Raw genomic sequence first — 16,067 nt, 5'->3', positions numbered from 1 at the left:
AGGCTCAAGGAGGACTGAGGGGGGGGGCAGAGACAGGAGGGGATTTAAGGCGATAATAGGTATGCAGCCTCCTCTCCCTCCCAGGCACAGAAACCAAAAGGTAACTCAGTGGAAGTGGATGATTCCCTAGTTTGTGGCAGAGTCCATTAAAGCAGGAGGGCAAATACCATGGACCCCCCCCCCCCGAGCTCCCGTGGACCCCTGGTTCAGAATCTCTGATTATGAGGCAGAACACAGCATTGGGGTGGTAGCAGTACCTCAGTGGTAGAAAATCTTTTTGGCATGCAGAAAGGGGCCTCTCCAGTGAAAAGGATCAGATCAGGTAATATTTGATGTGAAAAACATCTACCTGAGACTCTGGAGAGCTAATGATAGTCTGAGTAGACTGAGTATATTGAGCTTGATGGACCAACGGCTTGATTCAGCAAAAGGCAGCATCCTGTGTTCATGTGTCCCCTTGTTCAATCTCTAGCATTGCTAGTTAAAGGATCTCAGTCAGAGAACACAGATACTGAACTAGATGGACCAAGAGTCCTGTTCAGTATGAGGAAGATTCATATATTCATCACAAAATTGGCAAAGAGATTTTTATTTTATTTTATACAGTGGGAAAGTGGTTGAGTGGACACATAATAAGCAGTTGGGCATCTCTTACCTCTTAAAAACAAAACTACTGCCTGTCTCTGTGAGCATCAAACTATTTTGTTCTTTGGTGAAAAGAGAAAAAAGAGAGAAATACTTTTCAAGAAACATATGCATACAGAGGGGAATTCCCCCCCCCCCACACACACTCATGGGGGCTTCAAAGTGTTTGACTCCATCTGAATTAAAGCTTGAGCCTCTGAATTGCTATAGAATTGGAGGGGAAACAGATGATCTCATCTGATCTCTGTACCAAGCCATCAAATGCAAAAAAAAAAAAAAAAAGAAAAGAAAAGAAATTGGAACCAAGACTAAAACTTTCAAACAAGAAAGATTGATAAAAAAAATGGGATCCACCCTCATGCTTCTTTTCCATCTACACATCATCACTGCTCATCCATGTGTCCTGGAACAGTCATAAAGCACAAATCTCTCTCCAAATGACTGGAAAACCAAGTTCTTTATATACAGTTGTCTTGGTGATACTACGGTGAAAGGCCTGGGGAAGGGCGGGCACTGGCCTCTAGTATAGTGCCTTTTCCTGTGCATCTTGGTCTTTTTCTACCATGCAAGCTGAGACACAAACAAAGGACCCCTTTAAATTCTCCACTTGCAAACATGAATGGAAACAGAGGCTTTGACAGATTTATTTGCATCTCATCTATGGACTCCCATATACAAAAATAAAGGAAACAGGGGTAGCTGAGAAGTTCAATTGAGCAAAGAACTCTTCCCAAAAGTTTGGGAGGCGGGGACTGAACAGCCCTGTGTCCATTGGTGGAGTATATGGGCGGAGCCAAAAAGACTAACCCTTCAGCAGTTCCAACTACAACTCCAGTAAAAAATTACTTGTTGGCAGAGGTTCTGCATAGAAAGCCATGGAAAAGTTTCACAAGAAAATGCCATCTTTAATCCCAAAAATAATCTGCAAATCCCTGCAGATTATCAACCAGCAATGATGTATGAAGACTTCCGCAATCCATGTAACAGCTTTGAGGTTCCCTTTACCCACACTCTGTGGGGCAAAACTGAATTCCCGATTGCGTCATCCGGTGGGATCCCTTATGACTGGCCCCACCAATACAACTTGAGTGTTTTATCACATAAGAAGAAGAGTTGGTTCTTATATGCCACTTTTCTCTAGTTGAAGACACTTTTCTCTAGCTTTGAGACTGTAAGTCTCAAAGCGACTTACAATCACCTTCCTGTTCCTCTCCCCATAACAGACACCCTGTGAGGGAGGTAGGGCTGATAGAGCCCTGATATCACCCCTTGGTCAGAACAGCTTTATCAGTGCTGTGGCGAGCCCAAGGTCACCCAGCTGGTTGCATGTGGGGGAGAGCAGAATCGAACCCGGCATGCCAGATAAATCCGCACTGCTAAACACTACACCAAACTGAACATAGATGCAGGTAAGTGAACAAATGCATCATGTAGTCTTCATGCCTTGGAAAAACTTCTCCAGGCATACTACCAGACTACAACACCTGATAGTGATGATTATGTTAATGCTGGCTTCATGTATTTGCTGGTTTTTAGTTGCAATTTTATTCTATTTCAGCCTTTCTCAACTTTTTTACTGCTGAGAAACCCCTGAAATGTCTCCCAGGCTCCGAGAAGTGGCGCAATCATGCAGAATATGGCTGAGAAGCATAGCTGTGTACACGCCCACCTGGGGCACCTCCCCTTCCCACCCCCTCCAAGCCCATCATTGGCCATTTTGGGAGGTGGGGCAGGTTGACATGACCATACATGGTCATGTCACTCAATAAATGTTTAACAATTAAAAAAAAATTAAAAGATTGATTAATTCCCACCTTATTCTGGAAACCCTTCCAGGGCTGTCAAGAAAGCCTGTTCTATTTTGATCGGTGACAAGGGAACATATAAATCAAGGATATAAAAGATTAATTGTAATTAACCACTGATCATTCCTTTTGGTTAAATATTGTGACTCTCAAAATCCTCCCTGAGATACAAACTATCCCTCCCCCACCCCCACAGTCTGGTAATACACTGGCTCAAGGTTTTCAGCCAGTCCTGAGGCTGGAAGGAGGAGGGGGGGGGACTTTTGCATTCTCTGCCCAGGGCTGTCAACCACAGATGAAAAGTATAGGAAGTACAAGGAAACACCCTATAATCATATCAAAAATGTCACCAGAGGCCACATAAGATTTCCCATCATCTAGTCAAGGAAATCCTGGGAATGAGAGAACTAAAGTGGGTTGGATTAGGACATTTTCAGCCAGAAAATTACACGGTGTTTGACTCAGGAAATGACAAAAACTGAAGAAACAAAGTTGTTCTAATAGTGAGGCATAGGGATACCAGCCTCCAGGTGGGAACTGGGGATCCCCCAGAATCATTACTCATTTCCAGACTACAGCAATCAGTTTTCTTAGAGAAAACGGCTGCATTGGAGGGTGCACTCAATGGCACTGTATTCCACTAAGGACCTCCCCAGGCTCCATCACTTGTTATTGCTATTGCTATTGTTATAATACTTCAGTTTATTACCCGCCACTCCCAAATGGCTCGTGGCAGGTTACAACAGTCTGGACAAAATCCCCAATAAAAATCCAGATATAAAAACCGCATAAATCCAATAATTACAATACAAAAAGAGATATACGGCAGAAAAACAATTCAGAAGCACTATCTATTTCCCTGATACAAATCGTATAGAAGGTGGTGGGAAGAGGGGGGGGGGCAGATGGAACCCGCAGCCGCCATACACATCGCTCTACCCTGGAGTTTCCCAACCTGGATCTAGCAATCCAACTTCCCTATGCCTTGCATGTGGCCAGGGAAGACCTGGCAACCATAGTGAGATGAGACATAGCACAAGTAATCACAGGCTATAGCGTAAAGTCTGATCAAATTATATCAATTCATGGAAAGCCTACCAGCTTAACCATTACTGAAGCTTATGGCCCAACAACAGATGCTGAAAGGGAAGAAATATAAGTTTTTTGTATAAAAGCTTGTTTAAAAGAGTCCAGGAAAAAACTAATCACACATCTAAACAAGATGCACTGTTAATCATAGGTGAATGGAACGGAAAAGCAGGGAATAAAGTAGAATCAAATATGGTCAGAAAGTTTTGGTTAGGAGCATGAAATGAATTAGGAGAATGAATCACAGAATTCTGTGAAATCATAGAATTCTGTGGAAACAACAAATTGTTCATTGTGAACATATGTTTGAGATAATGGAACAGACAACTATATACGTGGATATCACTGAATGACCAACACAGAAACCAAACAGATTGTATGATTGGAAGCAGATGATGGAGAAGCTACATTCTCTCTGCTAAAACAAGATCAGGTGCCGACTGTGGTACAAACCATGAACTGTTAATATAGAAAATTAGAATAAAACTGAAGAAAAATATTCACAGTGCCAAAAAACAATTAAACAACATCTCTGAAGTGTTTAAAAATCATGGTCATACCCACGCTCCTGCAACAGAAGTGCTGCCGCCGTTGCTCTCAGAGCATGCAGCTGAAGAAGAGGCGGGGTAGAGCAGCAAGGCTCTGAGGGACGATCAGGGCGATCAAAGCCCTGACTGGGATGCACAGCCAGGTCCCAGCCAGGCAGACACCTTGCCCTTTGTGTCTGCTTAAACCCTGTCAGCGGCAGCACCCCATCCCATCCCAGACAGCTTACCAGAACACCGGATGCAACACCAGTGGGGTGACTTGACAGCTTGCTGCAAGAGTGCCTCGCTCATGGTGCGCTGTCAAGCCATATGGGGCCCATGTAAGGTAGCTCCAACAGAGATTGAGTCTCCAGGTGCAGCTGCTTAACTTATTAACAAGGCTGCACTTAAGTAAATCGGAAATGACCTTTTGACTTGGGTGTAACCTGTGTATTAAGCCCTCCTGTTGCTTCAATTCTAGTATCTGACCTGCCCTCACTTCAGTGAAGCTCTGCTCGACTGATCTCCGGTTTCCTGACTCCTGCTTACAGCTTCTTGGACTACGGCTCTGGTATTTGGACTTGGCTTGTGGGCCAACAGTGTATTTATCAAGACTGCCATCAGGTGTGCCTGGGTAGGGCAACACAATCATGTAAAGAACAGATTTGCATTACTAAGTTCAATTGAACAAGCACTGAAAGAACTGGCAGTTGAAACCAGACATATTATCAAGGAAGAATGCACAAAGACTATTCATGTCGCCAAAAGAAATGAAAAGTCTTGATGGATGACTTAAAATTGCTAAAGATAGATGTAAAGCAAAAAATAAAAGGTGACAGAATCAGAAGTGGAAATGCAGCATTTCAGCAACTTGCAAGTAGAGACTAAGAGAAGTATTAACCAGTGTAAAGAAATAGAAGAGACCAACAAAAAAGGAAGGATAAGAAATCTGTTCCACGAGATCCAAGAAAGCAGTTAGGCAATCTGAAAGATCAGCAAGGAAACACATTAACTGAATAGGACAAATGAGAGAAAAGATGGACAATACACTGAAGAACAATGCAAGAGATGAAAAGATGACAGATTACTTTCAAGATGAATCTTTTGAAGAATAACTTGCAGTTTTAGAAGGAATTCCACGCCTGCGTGGTTGCGCCTGCTGTCACACCGCTGCTGGCACTGCCCTCCCCCCCCGTGGCGTGGTGTTGGCTGCGCCCGGCAGAAACGGCCGCTTCGGTGGCCGAATCGCACAACCGTACTCTAGCCTCTTTGCTCTCAGACGCCTCAGTGCCTGGAGCCAGCAACAGGTAAGGGGAGAGGACCCTGGACAAAGGGTCATAGTGGAGGGCTTGCTAACAAGGGCCTCTTGGCCTGCTAGGCTGGGCCTGCTGAAAAGGGCCTCCCGGCCTGCTAAGGAGCTCTGTCGGCCATGCTAATGAGCTGCCCAGCCCCCACACACCCCACTTGATCTGGCTGTGAGCTGCTGCCCAAAGCCACCTTAAGCTGCCTGGGGCCAGGGGAGGGGATCCTTTCAAGGCCTGTTCTTAGGAATGGGCTTTGAAGCTAGTAAATAAATTAATAAGAAGAGTTGGTTCTTATATACTGTTTTTCTCTACCAGGAGTCTCAAAATGGCTTATAATCGCTTTCCTTTTCCTCTCCCCACAACAGACACCCTGTGAAGTAGGTGAGGCTGAGAGACCCTTGATATTACTGCTCTGTCAGAACAGCTCTATCAAGGCTATGGCAAGCCCAATATCACCCAGCTGGTTGTATGTGTAGGAGAAGGGAATCAAACTCGACTTGCCAGATTAGAACTTGCCACTCCTAACCACTACAACATGCTGCCTCTCAAAATAAACCATAGGCAATTGGGCAGGCCCTGCAAAACTTTTACAGACCCGTCAGGGTCTGGATTTCAACTGGCAACTCTTTCCACTAGGTTGGAGCCATGGCCAAAAAGGCTTTAGTCAAGGCCACACAATATCTTTGGGATCACCAACAAGTCAGGCCAGTTTCTCCTGCAGCGCAGTTTGTACCATGCTGCAGGAGAAGCCAAAGTCCCAGGATCAGTCTGGCTTTCCCCCCAATCTGGTATTTTTTCTCTCTCGAATCTATTGGACCCCCCCAAAAAACAACAAACAAACATTTGAGATTTCCAAAAATTCTGGACTGCAATGCCACCCTGAAATAGTGGGGTTTTCCCAGAATTAACACCCTGACATGACTCCTGATGAAAGTTAATGCAGAAACTTCCAAAGAAGGACTACAGCTGAACATCAAGAAGACAATAGCAATGACCACCATAGAAATACATAACTTTAAGGTTAATGATAAAGAAACTGTTCAAGATTTGATTCCTTGTCTCCATCAACAACCGAAAGACAGAATGCAACCAAGAAATCAAAAGGAGACTAAGACCAAGAAGGGCAGCCACGGAGAAGCTAGAAAAGACCCCTAAGTGCAATGATGTAGCAATGTTAACTAAGATCAAGATAATTCATACTACAGTATTCACCAATGCTATGTGCATGTGCATGTGGGTGGGGAGTTGGACAATGACGAAAGTCGACAGGAAGAAACTGATTCATTGGAAATATGGTGTTAGAAGGGAGTATTATAGTTACCATGGATCTCCAGAAAGACAAATAGGTAGATTCTAGATCATATCAAGTCTGAACTTTCTCTAGAACAGCAGTTCTCAACCGCTGTAAGGCCGCTACCCCAACTGTGGCGGTGTGCGTGTGTGCAGGTGCGCACACAAGCACACAAAAATCTGGAGGCGGCTTGGAGGTGGCCAATGCCATGGCTCCGCTGCTGCCGGCCGCTGCCACCACCAATCTGTCCTGGTGACCCTGTGGAAGGGGGACCCCAAAGTTGAGAATGACTGCTCTAGAACAGTGGTCCCCAATCCCTGGTCTGGGGACCGGTCCTGGTCCGTAGTTCAATCGGTATTGGGCCGCTGCTCCTCCTCCCTGGCTATTGCCTCGGGGGCTGCCCTGCCATTCTGCTGCCACCTCACTTTTGGTGTTTTCCAGTGGCTGCCAAGGCTGGGGCTCCCCCTCTGCGTGGCACTGCGCAGCTGCTGCTGGCAGTGCCCCCCAGAGGGTGGTGGGAAGTCAGGGGCACCGGTGGGAAAGCAAGTGGAGCAGGGGCTCAGGTGGCAGTGATGTCCCACGGCAAAAGACTACCCCCCCCCCGGGCCTCAGTCAAATTGTCAAGCGTTGACCGGTCCCTGGTGATAAAAAGGTTGGGGACCACTGCTCTAGAAGCTAAAATAACTGAGGCTACTATAAACTGAGGCTACTATACTTTGGTCACATTATGAGAAGATAACCGTGACTGGAAAAGACAATCATACTTTGAAAAGATGAACCCAGCAGAAAAAGAGGACGATACCACATGAGATGGATTGACTCAGTCAAGGAAGCCATGGCCCTCAGTTTGCAAGACCTGAGCAAGGTTGTTAACGGTAGGATGTTTTGGAGGTCATTAATTCATGGAGTAGCCATAAGTTGGAAGCAACTTGACAGCACTTACAGACACAGGAAGGGAAAGGGAGGAGATCTGATTTATGCAATGCAGCCACCTGCTGTAGGATCTGGAATGAATTCCAGTTCTCATGACACATTTTCATTTTTAAAAACATGCACAGTTAAGGTTTATTGTATACATAGCACTATGTCAAGTTGGAATGCAGCTAAAATGTGCACCGTAAAGGTTCTGTCATGAGTTATGACTGACTTTTGCTCCATATAGCATGTATATGAGATGGCAAACTGAGGTTATAAGTTGTATAGTTTGAAATGGTCCCAACTATGATGATAAATTTCAGAGACCCACAACCATGATAACTGGTTCAACACTATTTTACTGCAAGCATTTTGATGTTCACAATGATAAGATCAAGGCCCATCTAAAGCATAATGGCTGTTTCTTCTTTCAGTCTGGGAAAACACCGTACCATGCTGCAAACGTAAGGTAGGTATCTCCTTGTTCCAGCATGACAAGTACTATTCTACAACAATATGCAGGAAAGATTGTGGCTTCACACAATACTGCAAAGAACAGTCAATAGTATGTCTGTGATTATTTATTTTTGCCTTGAATATAAAGCCACAAAAGTTGTTACCCTACAGAAGAGCCAAGTCATTGATCTGGCCACACATACCAATGTAAACATCAATGTGGGCATAGAATCATAGAATAGAATCATAGAATCATAGAGTTGGAAGGGGCCATACAGGCCATCTAGTCCAACCCCCTGCTCAACGCAGGATCAGCCCTAAGCATCCTAAAGCAGCCTGAAAGCATACAAATTACAGAAGCATCTTAACCTGGTCAACTGGTGAAAATCCTTAATCACCACAGGTAAGCAGCTGCATGACGTATTACAAGCCTGATACTGGATTTGGATGCAAAGAAGAATCCAGAGGGGGGACCTGGGCATGCACTTTGAACAGTCTGTCAGGTTGCACCACAACACAGATTTCAGAGCTCATCATCTGGTCCCCAATAATATCTTACTGACCCAATTCAGACTGCCATAGATTCTATGAAGCATTCTGTTTTACAAAAACACCACGCTAAGGAGGAAATGTAAAGTACCAGTTGGGCCCCATCCCTCAAAGTGCTCTGCAAGTAATCCCACAGCTAACAGCATGCTTTTCCTTCACCCCCCCTTCCCAGGCCTCTGGGTTTGCAACTAAAGGAGGGGCGGTGGAGTGACATTCAATTGCAGTGGTGGTAATGGAAGAAAGCACTGCCAAGGTGTAGCCCAATTTTTTCAGGGCAAGAGACCAGAGGTGCTTTGCCATTGCCTGACTCTGCACAGCAATCCTGGACTTCCTCGGTGGTCTCCCATCCAAGTACTACCCACAGCCAACCCTGCTTAGCCTCAAAGATCTGACGTCAGGCTAGTCTGACCCATCCAAGTCAGGGCATATTTCCATGTTGTCATCTTAATAATCTGCCTGATGAAGATTTCTGTGACACCTGAAAGCTTGCCTCCTAACTCAGACGTAGAATTCATGCAGAAAGTTCAAGGCTGAGCTCGGATTTTCCAGTTACCAGGATAGGCCTTTTTCTTTTTTGGTCTGAAACCTTGGAGAGCTGCTGGAATTCCTCAGCTTTGAAGCAGTCCACTCTGGTACCAAGGCAAATTTATCATTTAATTTACTTTGGTGAGAGCTTGCAGGGTGTTTAGGCACCGACATGGGCAGGGTCATGCCTGGGTATTGCTGAACTGCCCGCTTGTTTAAAATTCCTTTTTTGCCCAATCGCAACAGGCTGCCTCTCTTGGACATTTTGATATAGCTCCTTCCTCAGCCCCCACGACATACTAGGGGGTGGAAAAGAAAACTAACCCGTTTATTCGAATTTCCGGATGTATGCCAAGGTCTCCCCTCCAAAAACGTTCTGAGCAGAACCATCCCCCTGCCGCTCCCCTCTCATCCAAGTCATGCCAAGCAAACAGCCTGTCCCTCCGGGTTCCGTTTAAGGGCGACCACTGCAGCCCGCTCCATCCCAGCGGCACCCACCTTGGGGCAAGGGGGAAGGCGAGTCCATTGGCGCGACCAGCTCCAGTTTGCATCCAAAGCTCGGTGCGCCGGAAGCCGCCTCTTGCAAGAAAAGACAGCGCGCGCCCTTTCGCTTGGCCGGGGGCCGAATGTGATAAAAAGGGGAAAGCGACCCGCTCGATCGCTCGGGGGCATGCCTCACCTGCGGGCGGCGGAGCTCCGATGCCGCTCTCCACGGCTTCCTTTCCATGCAAAGCGGGCGGAGAGGAGAGGAGCGGGCGGAGGGAGCTTCTCGCCCTCCCCGTGCGTCTCAGCCGCAGGTTAACCGCGCGCCTTCGCCTCGCTCGGCTCCCGGAGAAAGGATCCCCCCCGCCCGAGCCCTTCGCCGGGTCTTGGACGCACTTTCGGAGTCCCGGCTACTGTTTGCATCAATTGCACGCCCCCTACCGATCTCCCGCGGCCTTAACCCTCTCTCCCCCAAAGCCCCTGTCGGAAAACACGACGGGTGGGTAAGTGGTCGGCACTTTGAAAGACTTGCGGGTGTGTGTGTGTGTGTGTGTGTGTGTGTGTGTGAGAGAGAAAGGTATTGAAGTGTTACGCGTTGAGGACGACATTTCCAAAGCTGAAGATCTGAATTTGATTCTTCCTCTCTTTTTGACATTGCAGGGTTAGTTTGGGTTTTTTTGGAACAGGAAAAACGAGGGTCGGGCCAAATGATGAGGTGGGGGGGGGGGAGTACATTACGCATCTACACTTATTGATCTGTTTTCCGCGCAAGAACTCAGAAGACGATCGGTTGCAAAGGTGCCCCGAATAGCGTGAGAGTTGTTGGTTCGTGCCCTGCTAGCTAACAGCGCGATCCTAAACGGAGGGGAGTAACGCCGTCTAGGATCGCCCCGTTAGTTTCTGCGCTTCCTCTGCAATATTGGGGGAGGGGGGATAAAACTAATCTGTTTATGGGATTGTTGGAAGGCAAAGTGGTTGATGCAACTGAGAGTGCTGTATAATAATTAGTAGTACTACAATTCTTATTCGTTTCCTTCAAGAAAAGGCGACGCATTTTGCCTGAGCTCTGTGTACTCCTGTAGAGCCCATCTACCCGAACAGCCATTTGAATTGATGGGAACTTGACGAACTTACTTCCAAGTCTATTTTATACAAGCTGGGGATTGGGAAATGCCTGAAGATTTAGGGGGTGTAGCCAGAGGAGGGCAAAGTTTGGGAAACAGGCATTTCCTTCAGGGGATTGGTTGTCATACCAGGAGATCCCCAGCTATCACCTGGAGGTTGGCAACCCTATAGACAACTTGAGTTACCAGGTCCCCGTGGCCACTAGTGGGGGGCAGGCGGAGGATAGGGTTGCCACCTCCAGGTTAGGAAATTCCTGGAGATTTGAGGGCAGACCCTGGGGAGGACATGGACCTAAGTAGGAAACATTCCCATCCTCCAAAGTATCCATTTTCTTCAGGGGAACTGATCTGGAAGCCCCACAGGCCCCACTTGGAGGCTGGCATCCCTAAGGCCTACAGGAATCAAGGTGGGCAAGGTAAACTATTTGGAAACACACCATCTTGGGATGCCAGTCACCAGGCAGTACCTGGGGGATTCTCTGGAATTGTAGCACATCTCCAGAGTAAAGGGATGAGTTCCCCTGGAGAAATGGCTGCTCTGGAGGGTGGATTTCATAACATTAAATTCAAGGGAGATCCCTCCCTGCCCCAAATTCCACCTACTCCTGGTTCTGCCCCCAAAGTCTCCAGGTATTTCCCAACTCCGAGCTGGCAACCCTAGCACCATCTCTCCTGTCTGGTTTCTTTAAGGTCTCAGTGGCTCAGAAGACCCATTTCCTCATTCTCTGTTCTTTAAAATACCTTCCAGTTGCATATAAAGGCATTCTTCCAGCCATTTGGGGAGCTTTTAATTCTCTGCTTTAATTCTCACAATTTTTAAAGCCCCCCCCCAGCATGTAGAAATACAAATTTATTTACACCTCATCCAATTTGGTTGCCTTCCTTAGAGGCCTCAAGCACTGGTTGATATGAAAAGGAATGGTGTAGGAAAAGCAGTGAATGAACTTTGTGGAAAATAATAAAATACAAATAAAAACCAATACAATAAACCCTGAACAGCTTTTCAGAAGATCTGAAAGATAGGGAGCACAATGCAACCAATATTTAGTTCCCCAAACCTCTCATGATATTCAGTGGTACATTATGGACATGATGGGGGCTTTTAGTGCCATGCTTAACTGGTGAAGATACTATATTCTGGCCACTCTGCATGATGTTGCCACTCTCCCGTGTCTGGCCAGCAAACTGCTTGCTATATCCGTCATTTTAAAGTACAAGCTGGTGAACCACAAAAAGTGGAATCTCCAACATAAAAAGCACTATCCCCTTCACCCGCCTTTCTCCATATTAATCTCCATATTAATCTGCAAGTTGAGAACCAAGATTCACAAACACATCCTGGCAACCCAACCCAGAGAGATAGCATGGTGTAGTGGTTATGAGCGGCAGCTTCCAATCTGGTGAGCTGGCTTTGATTCTCCACTCCTCCACATGCAGCCAGTTGGGTGACCTTGGGCTTGTCACAGCCCTGATAGTGCTGTTCTTACCGAGTAGTCCTGTCAGAGCTCTCCTATCCTCACCTACCTCACAGAATATGTTGTGAGGAAGGAATGGAAGGCGATTGTAAGCAGCTTTGAGACTCCTTTGGGCAGTGAAAAGCAGCGTATAAAAACCAACTCTTCTTCTTGTTCTTCCAACTTGCTTCGAATCTGCATTGTACATAAATATCTTTTCTTCTTCAGTGTTCTACTTGCTGCTTCTCTAACTGCATCTGTTTTTATCTGCATTGCTTGGCAGGAAACTGAGCCAGTGAGAATTATTCTGGCAGGAATTCCAGTGGTAGAATTAATTCTCCCAGCCTCTGAATTTGAGGCTTCGGCCTTCTGAGTTCCTGTTTATCAATCTTAGCTTTAAGTTATTTCTGCAGAGCAGGTGGGCAGTCACTGGACTCACCTTATAAATCCACATTCTGTGAGGGAATGCCAGAAGAACAACTTGTATTGCAACTGGCTTAAGATATAAAGCTATAATCCAGTTCTGAATGTTGCCAGCTAGTTGCATCTCCATTATTAATGATCTGAGAGGAAATTCTGATGTTCTGAGGAAGGAATTTAATGCACAGATCACTAAGAAGTCATTACTCAAGCATTACACAGGAGTTAACTAAGTTATGTGCAATCGCAAAAGAGCAATTCATCTTATGCTCGGTGAAATTAAACATATTGGAGCCAGTTGAAAAATGGCAGTGAAACACACAGGAGAACCAGAAGGATCCATATAATCCGTCTAAACATGTTTCCAGTTAAACATCCGGAAGAAGTTCCTGACACAGCAGTTCCTCAGTGGAACAGGTTTCCTCGGGAGATGGTGGGTTCTCCTTCCTTGGAAGTCTTTAAGCAGAGGCTAGATAGCCATCTAATAGAAATGCTGATTCTGTGAATTTAGGTAGATTGTAAGTGGCTGGGCAGAAGGGAGTGTGTCCATGCTTGGCCTTGTGGCCCTTTCTTTCATGCCCAGAGAAATGCCGATTGCCACTTTGGGGTCAGGAGGCAAATTCCCCCCAGGCCAGAGTGGCCAAAGATTCTGTTTTTTTTTTTTTTGGGGGTGGGGATCATCTCAGCATAGAATTGGGGTCACTGTGGTGGGCAGGTAGATGTGAATTTCCTGAATTCTGCAGGGGGTTGGACTAGATGATCCTGGAGGTCCCTTCCAACACTATGATTCTATATTGAATGGGCCATGTTGGAAGAACAGCAGGTTTTGTATCTGAAGTTTGTCAAAGTCTACTTGAAGAATTGTTCTATGTAGCCCCCAAACTTCCTGACACAATTGGTCCAAGAATAAAGGTACTGTGTGACTCCTTTCAGGGCTCTTATTTCTAACTACTGAGATATGAAATTCTGTATAGCCTGAACTCTGGTAGTCCAGTTTGACATGGGTTTTAGCCTCCTAAGGCAGTGTACATGTTCTTATCTCCTGCAAACATGCATGAAGCTGCCTTATACTGAATCGGACTGTCAATCCCTCAAGGTCAGTACTGTCATCTCAAAGTAGCAACAGCTCTCAAGGGCCTCAGGCAGAGGTCTTCCTGTCTAGTCCTTTTTAAAATGGACATGCTGAGGATTGAACCTGGGACCTTCTGCATGCAATGGAGAAGCTCTTCCACTGAGCCACAGCCTCTATTTTATGCTGCAGTGGCTTAGGCAAAGATAAAATAACTAGTCCTATATTACCTAGCAGTGTTCTTGGCAGCATGGGTTTCCCCCAAAATAAGACATACCCATAAAATAAGCCGTAGCAGGATTTCTAAGTGTTTGTACAATATACGTCACAGAAGTAAAGCTGTGGCTGCTGTCTCTCTCCCCCAGCGCCAAGCAGCTGCAGTCTGTGGTAGGGTTGCGGCCGCTTTGACGCCCAAGACGACCAACGGGGCGGAGGGGAGGCGCTGGAACCAGTTCACCAGCCGGCACTTGCACGCAGACGCAGAGCTCTGTGCCCGTGTGCGGGCTCTGGCTGGTGCGCTGCCAGCATCAGCAACCCTCTGTGCCATGGCACTGGCCGCCACAGTCTCTTTCAGTCCCCACAACCACCAGTAAAGCTGGTACTCCGCAGCACTGACCAGCAACAGTCTGTGGGTCTCTCTCACCCCACACAAACACCTTAGTTGATGACACCGACTTTTCTAAATGCCAATAAGACACCCCCTGAAAATAAGCCATGGTGTGTCTTCTTGAGGACAAATAAATATAAGACAGTGTCTTATTTTTGGGGAAACACGGTATAATCTAGTGTTCCATCCAGAACCAGAACCACTTGTTGTTGTTGTTATGTGCGAAGTCGTGTCCGACCCATCGCGACCCCATGGACAATGATCCTCCAGGCCTTCCTGTCCTCTACCATTCCCCGGAGTCCATTTAAGTTTGCACCTACTGCTTCAGTGACTCCATCCAGCCACCTCATTCTCTGTCGTCCCCTTCTTCTTTTGCCCTCGATCGCTCCCAGCATTAGGCTCTTCTCCAGGGAGTCCTTCCTTCTCATGAGGTGGCCAAAGTATTTGAGTTTCATCTTCAAGATCTGGCCTTCTAAAGAGCAGTCAGGGTTGATCTCCTCTAGGACTGACCGGTTTGTTCGCCTTGCAGTCCATGGGACTCGCAAGAGTCTTCTCCAGCACCAGAGTTCAAAAGCCTCAATTCTTTGACGCTCGGCCTTCCTTATGGTCCAACTTTCGCAGCCATACATTGCAACTGGGAATACCATAGCCTTGACTAAACGCACTTTTTTTGGCAGGGTGATGTCTCTGCTTTTTAGGATGCTGTCTAGATTTGCCATAGCTTTCCTCCCCAGGAGCAAGCGTCTTTTAATTTCTTTGCTGCAGTCCCCATCTGCAGTGATCTTGGAGCCCAGGAAAATAAAATCTGTCACTATCTCCATTTCTTCCCCATCTATTTGCCAGGAATTGAGAGGGCCGGATGCCATGATCTTTGTTTTCTTGATGTTGAGTTTCAAGCCAACTTTTGCACTCTCCTCCTTCACCCGCATCAACAGGCTCTTTAGTTCCTCTTCACTTTCTGCCATTAGAGTGGTATCATCTGCATATCTGAGGTTGTTGATATTTCTCCCTGCAATCTTGATCCCAATTTGTGACTCCTCTAATCCCGCATTTCTCATGATGTGCTCTGCATATAAGTTAAATAGGCAAGGCGACAGTATACAGCCTTGCCGAACTCCTTTCTCAATTTTGAACCAGTCAGTGGTTCCATGTTCAGTTCTCACTGTTGCTTCTTGACCTGCATATAAATTTCTCAAGAGACAAATAAGATGCTCTGGTATTCCCATCTCTTTAAGAACTTGCCACAATTTGTTGTGCTCCACACAATCAAAGGCTTTAGCATAGTCAATGAAGCAGAAGTAGACGTTCTTCTGGTACTCCCTAGCTTTCTCCATGATCCAGCGTATGTTGGCAATTTGATCTCTAGTTCCTCTGCCTCTTCGAAATCCTGCCTGTACTTCTGGAAGTTCTCGGTCCACATATTGCTGGAGCCTAGCTTGTAGGATTTTGAGCATAACTTTGCTAGCATGAGAAATTAGTGCAATGGTGCGGTAGTTTGAACATTCTTTGGCATTGCCCTTCTTTGGGATTGGAATGTAAACTGACCTTTTCCAATCCTGTGGCCATTGTTGAGTTTTCCAAATTTGCTGGCATATTGAGTGTAGCACTTTTACTGCATCGTCCTTTAAGATTTTGAATAGTTCAACTGGAATGCTGTCACCACCACTAGCTTTACCAGAACCACTAGACTACACTATATTGTCTCCAATGTTTGTTATGAGCATAAAATGAGAGACAATTATGTCCATGCTTTGCTTTCCTCTCTTCCAGACTATTGTACCCTCTTGTTTGTAGAGCTGCTCTG

The 16,067-nt window shown here is 46.2% G+C and overlaps 2 protein-coding genes across 12 annotated transcripts in view; one reads left to right on the top strand and one right to left on the bottom strand.

Annotated features, from left to right (window-relative positions):
* Positions 1-9,924, bottom strand: part of EFEMP1 (EGF-like fibulin extracellular matrix protein 1) — a 75,635-nt gene extending 65,711 nt beyond the window's left edge. The window contains exon 1 of one of the 2 annotated variants that reach the window (XM_077333505.1): positions 9,786-9,924. The gene's annotated coding sequence lies outside the window, so the exon portion shown is untranslated. Of the gene's footprint in view, positions 1-9,604; positions 9,625-9,785 lie in introns of those variants that run through there. The other variant, XM_077333515.1, reaches the window with a different exon arrangement.
* LOC143835599 (uncharacterized) overlaps positions 9,421-16,067 on the top strand; it is a 50,763-nt gene continuing 44,116 nt past the window's right edge. For 3 of the 10 annotated variants that reach the window (XR_013230263.1, XM_077333545.1, XM_077333551.1), the window contains exon 1: positions 9,440-10,092. Coding sequence is in view for 5 of the 10 variants with exons in the window: in XM_077333545.1 (XP_077189660.1) it covers positions 9,455-10,092 (638 nt within the window). In the remaining 5 variants the exon portion in view is untranslated. Of the gene's footprint in view, positions 10,093-16,067 lie in introns of all 10 variants that reach the window. The other 7 variants (XR_013230275.1, XR_013230274.1, XR_013230271.1 and 4 more) reach the window with 5 other exon arrangements.

This window comes from Paroedura picta, chromosome 1 (assembly GCF_049243985.1).
Source record: "Paroedura picta isolate Pp20150507F chromosome 1, Ppicta_v3.0, whole genome shotgun sequence".
Classification (NCBI taxonomy): Eukaryota; Metazoa; Chordata; class Lepidosauria; order Squamata; family Gekkonidae; genus Paroedura; species Paroedura picta.
The sequence above is the reverse complement of the archived record's forward strand: the minus strand, read 5'-3'. Positions and strand labels throughout refer to the sequence as shown.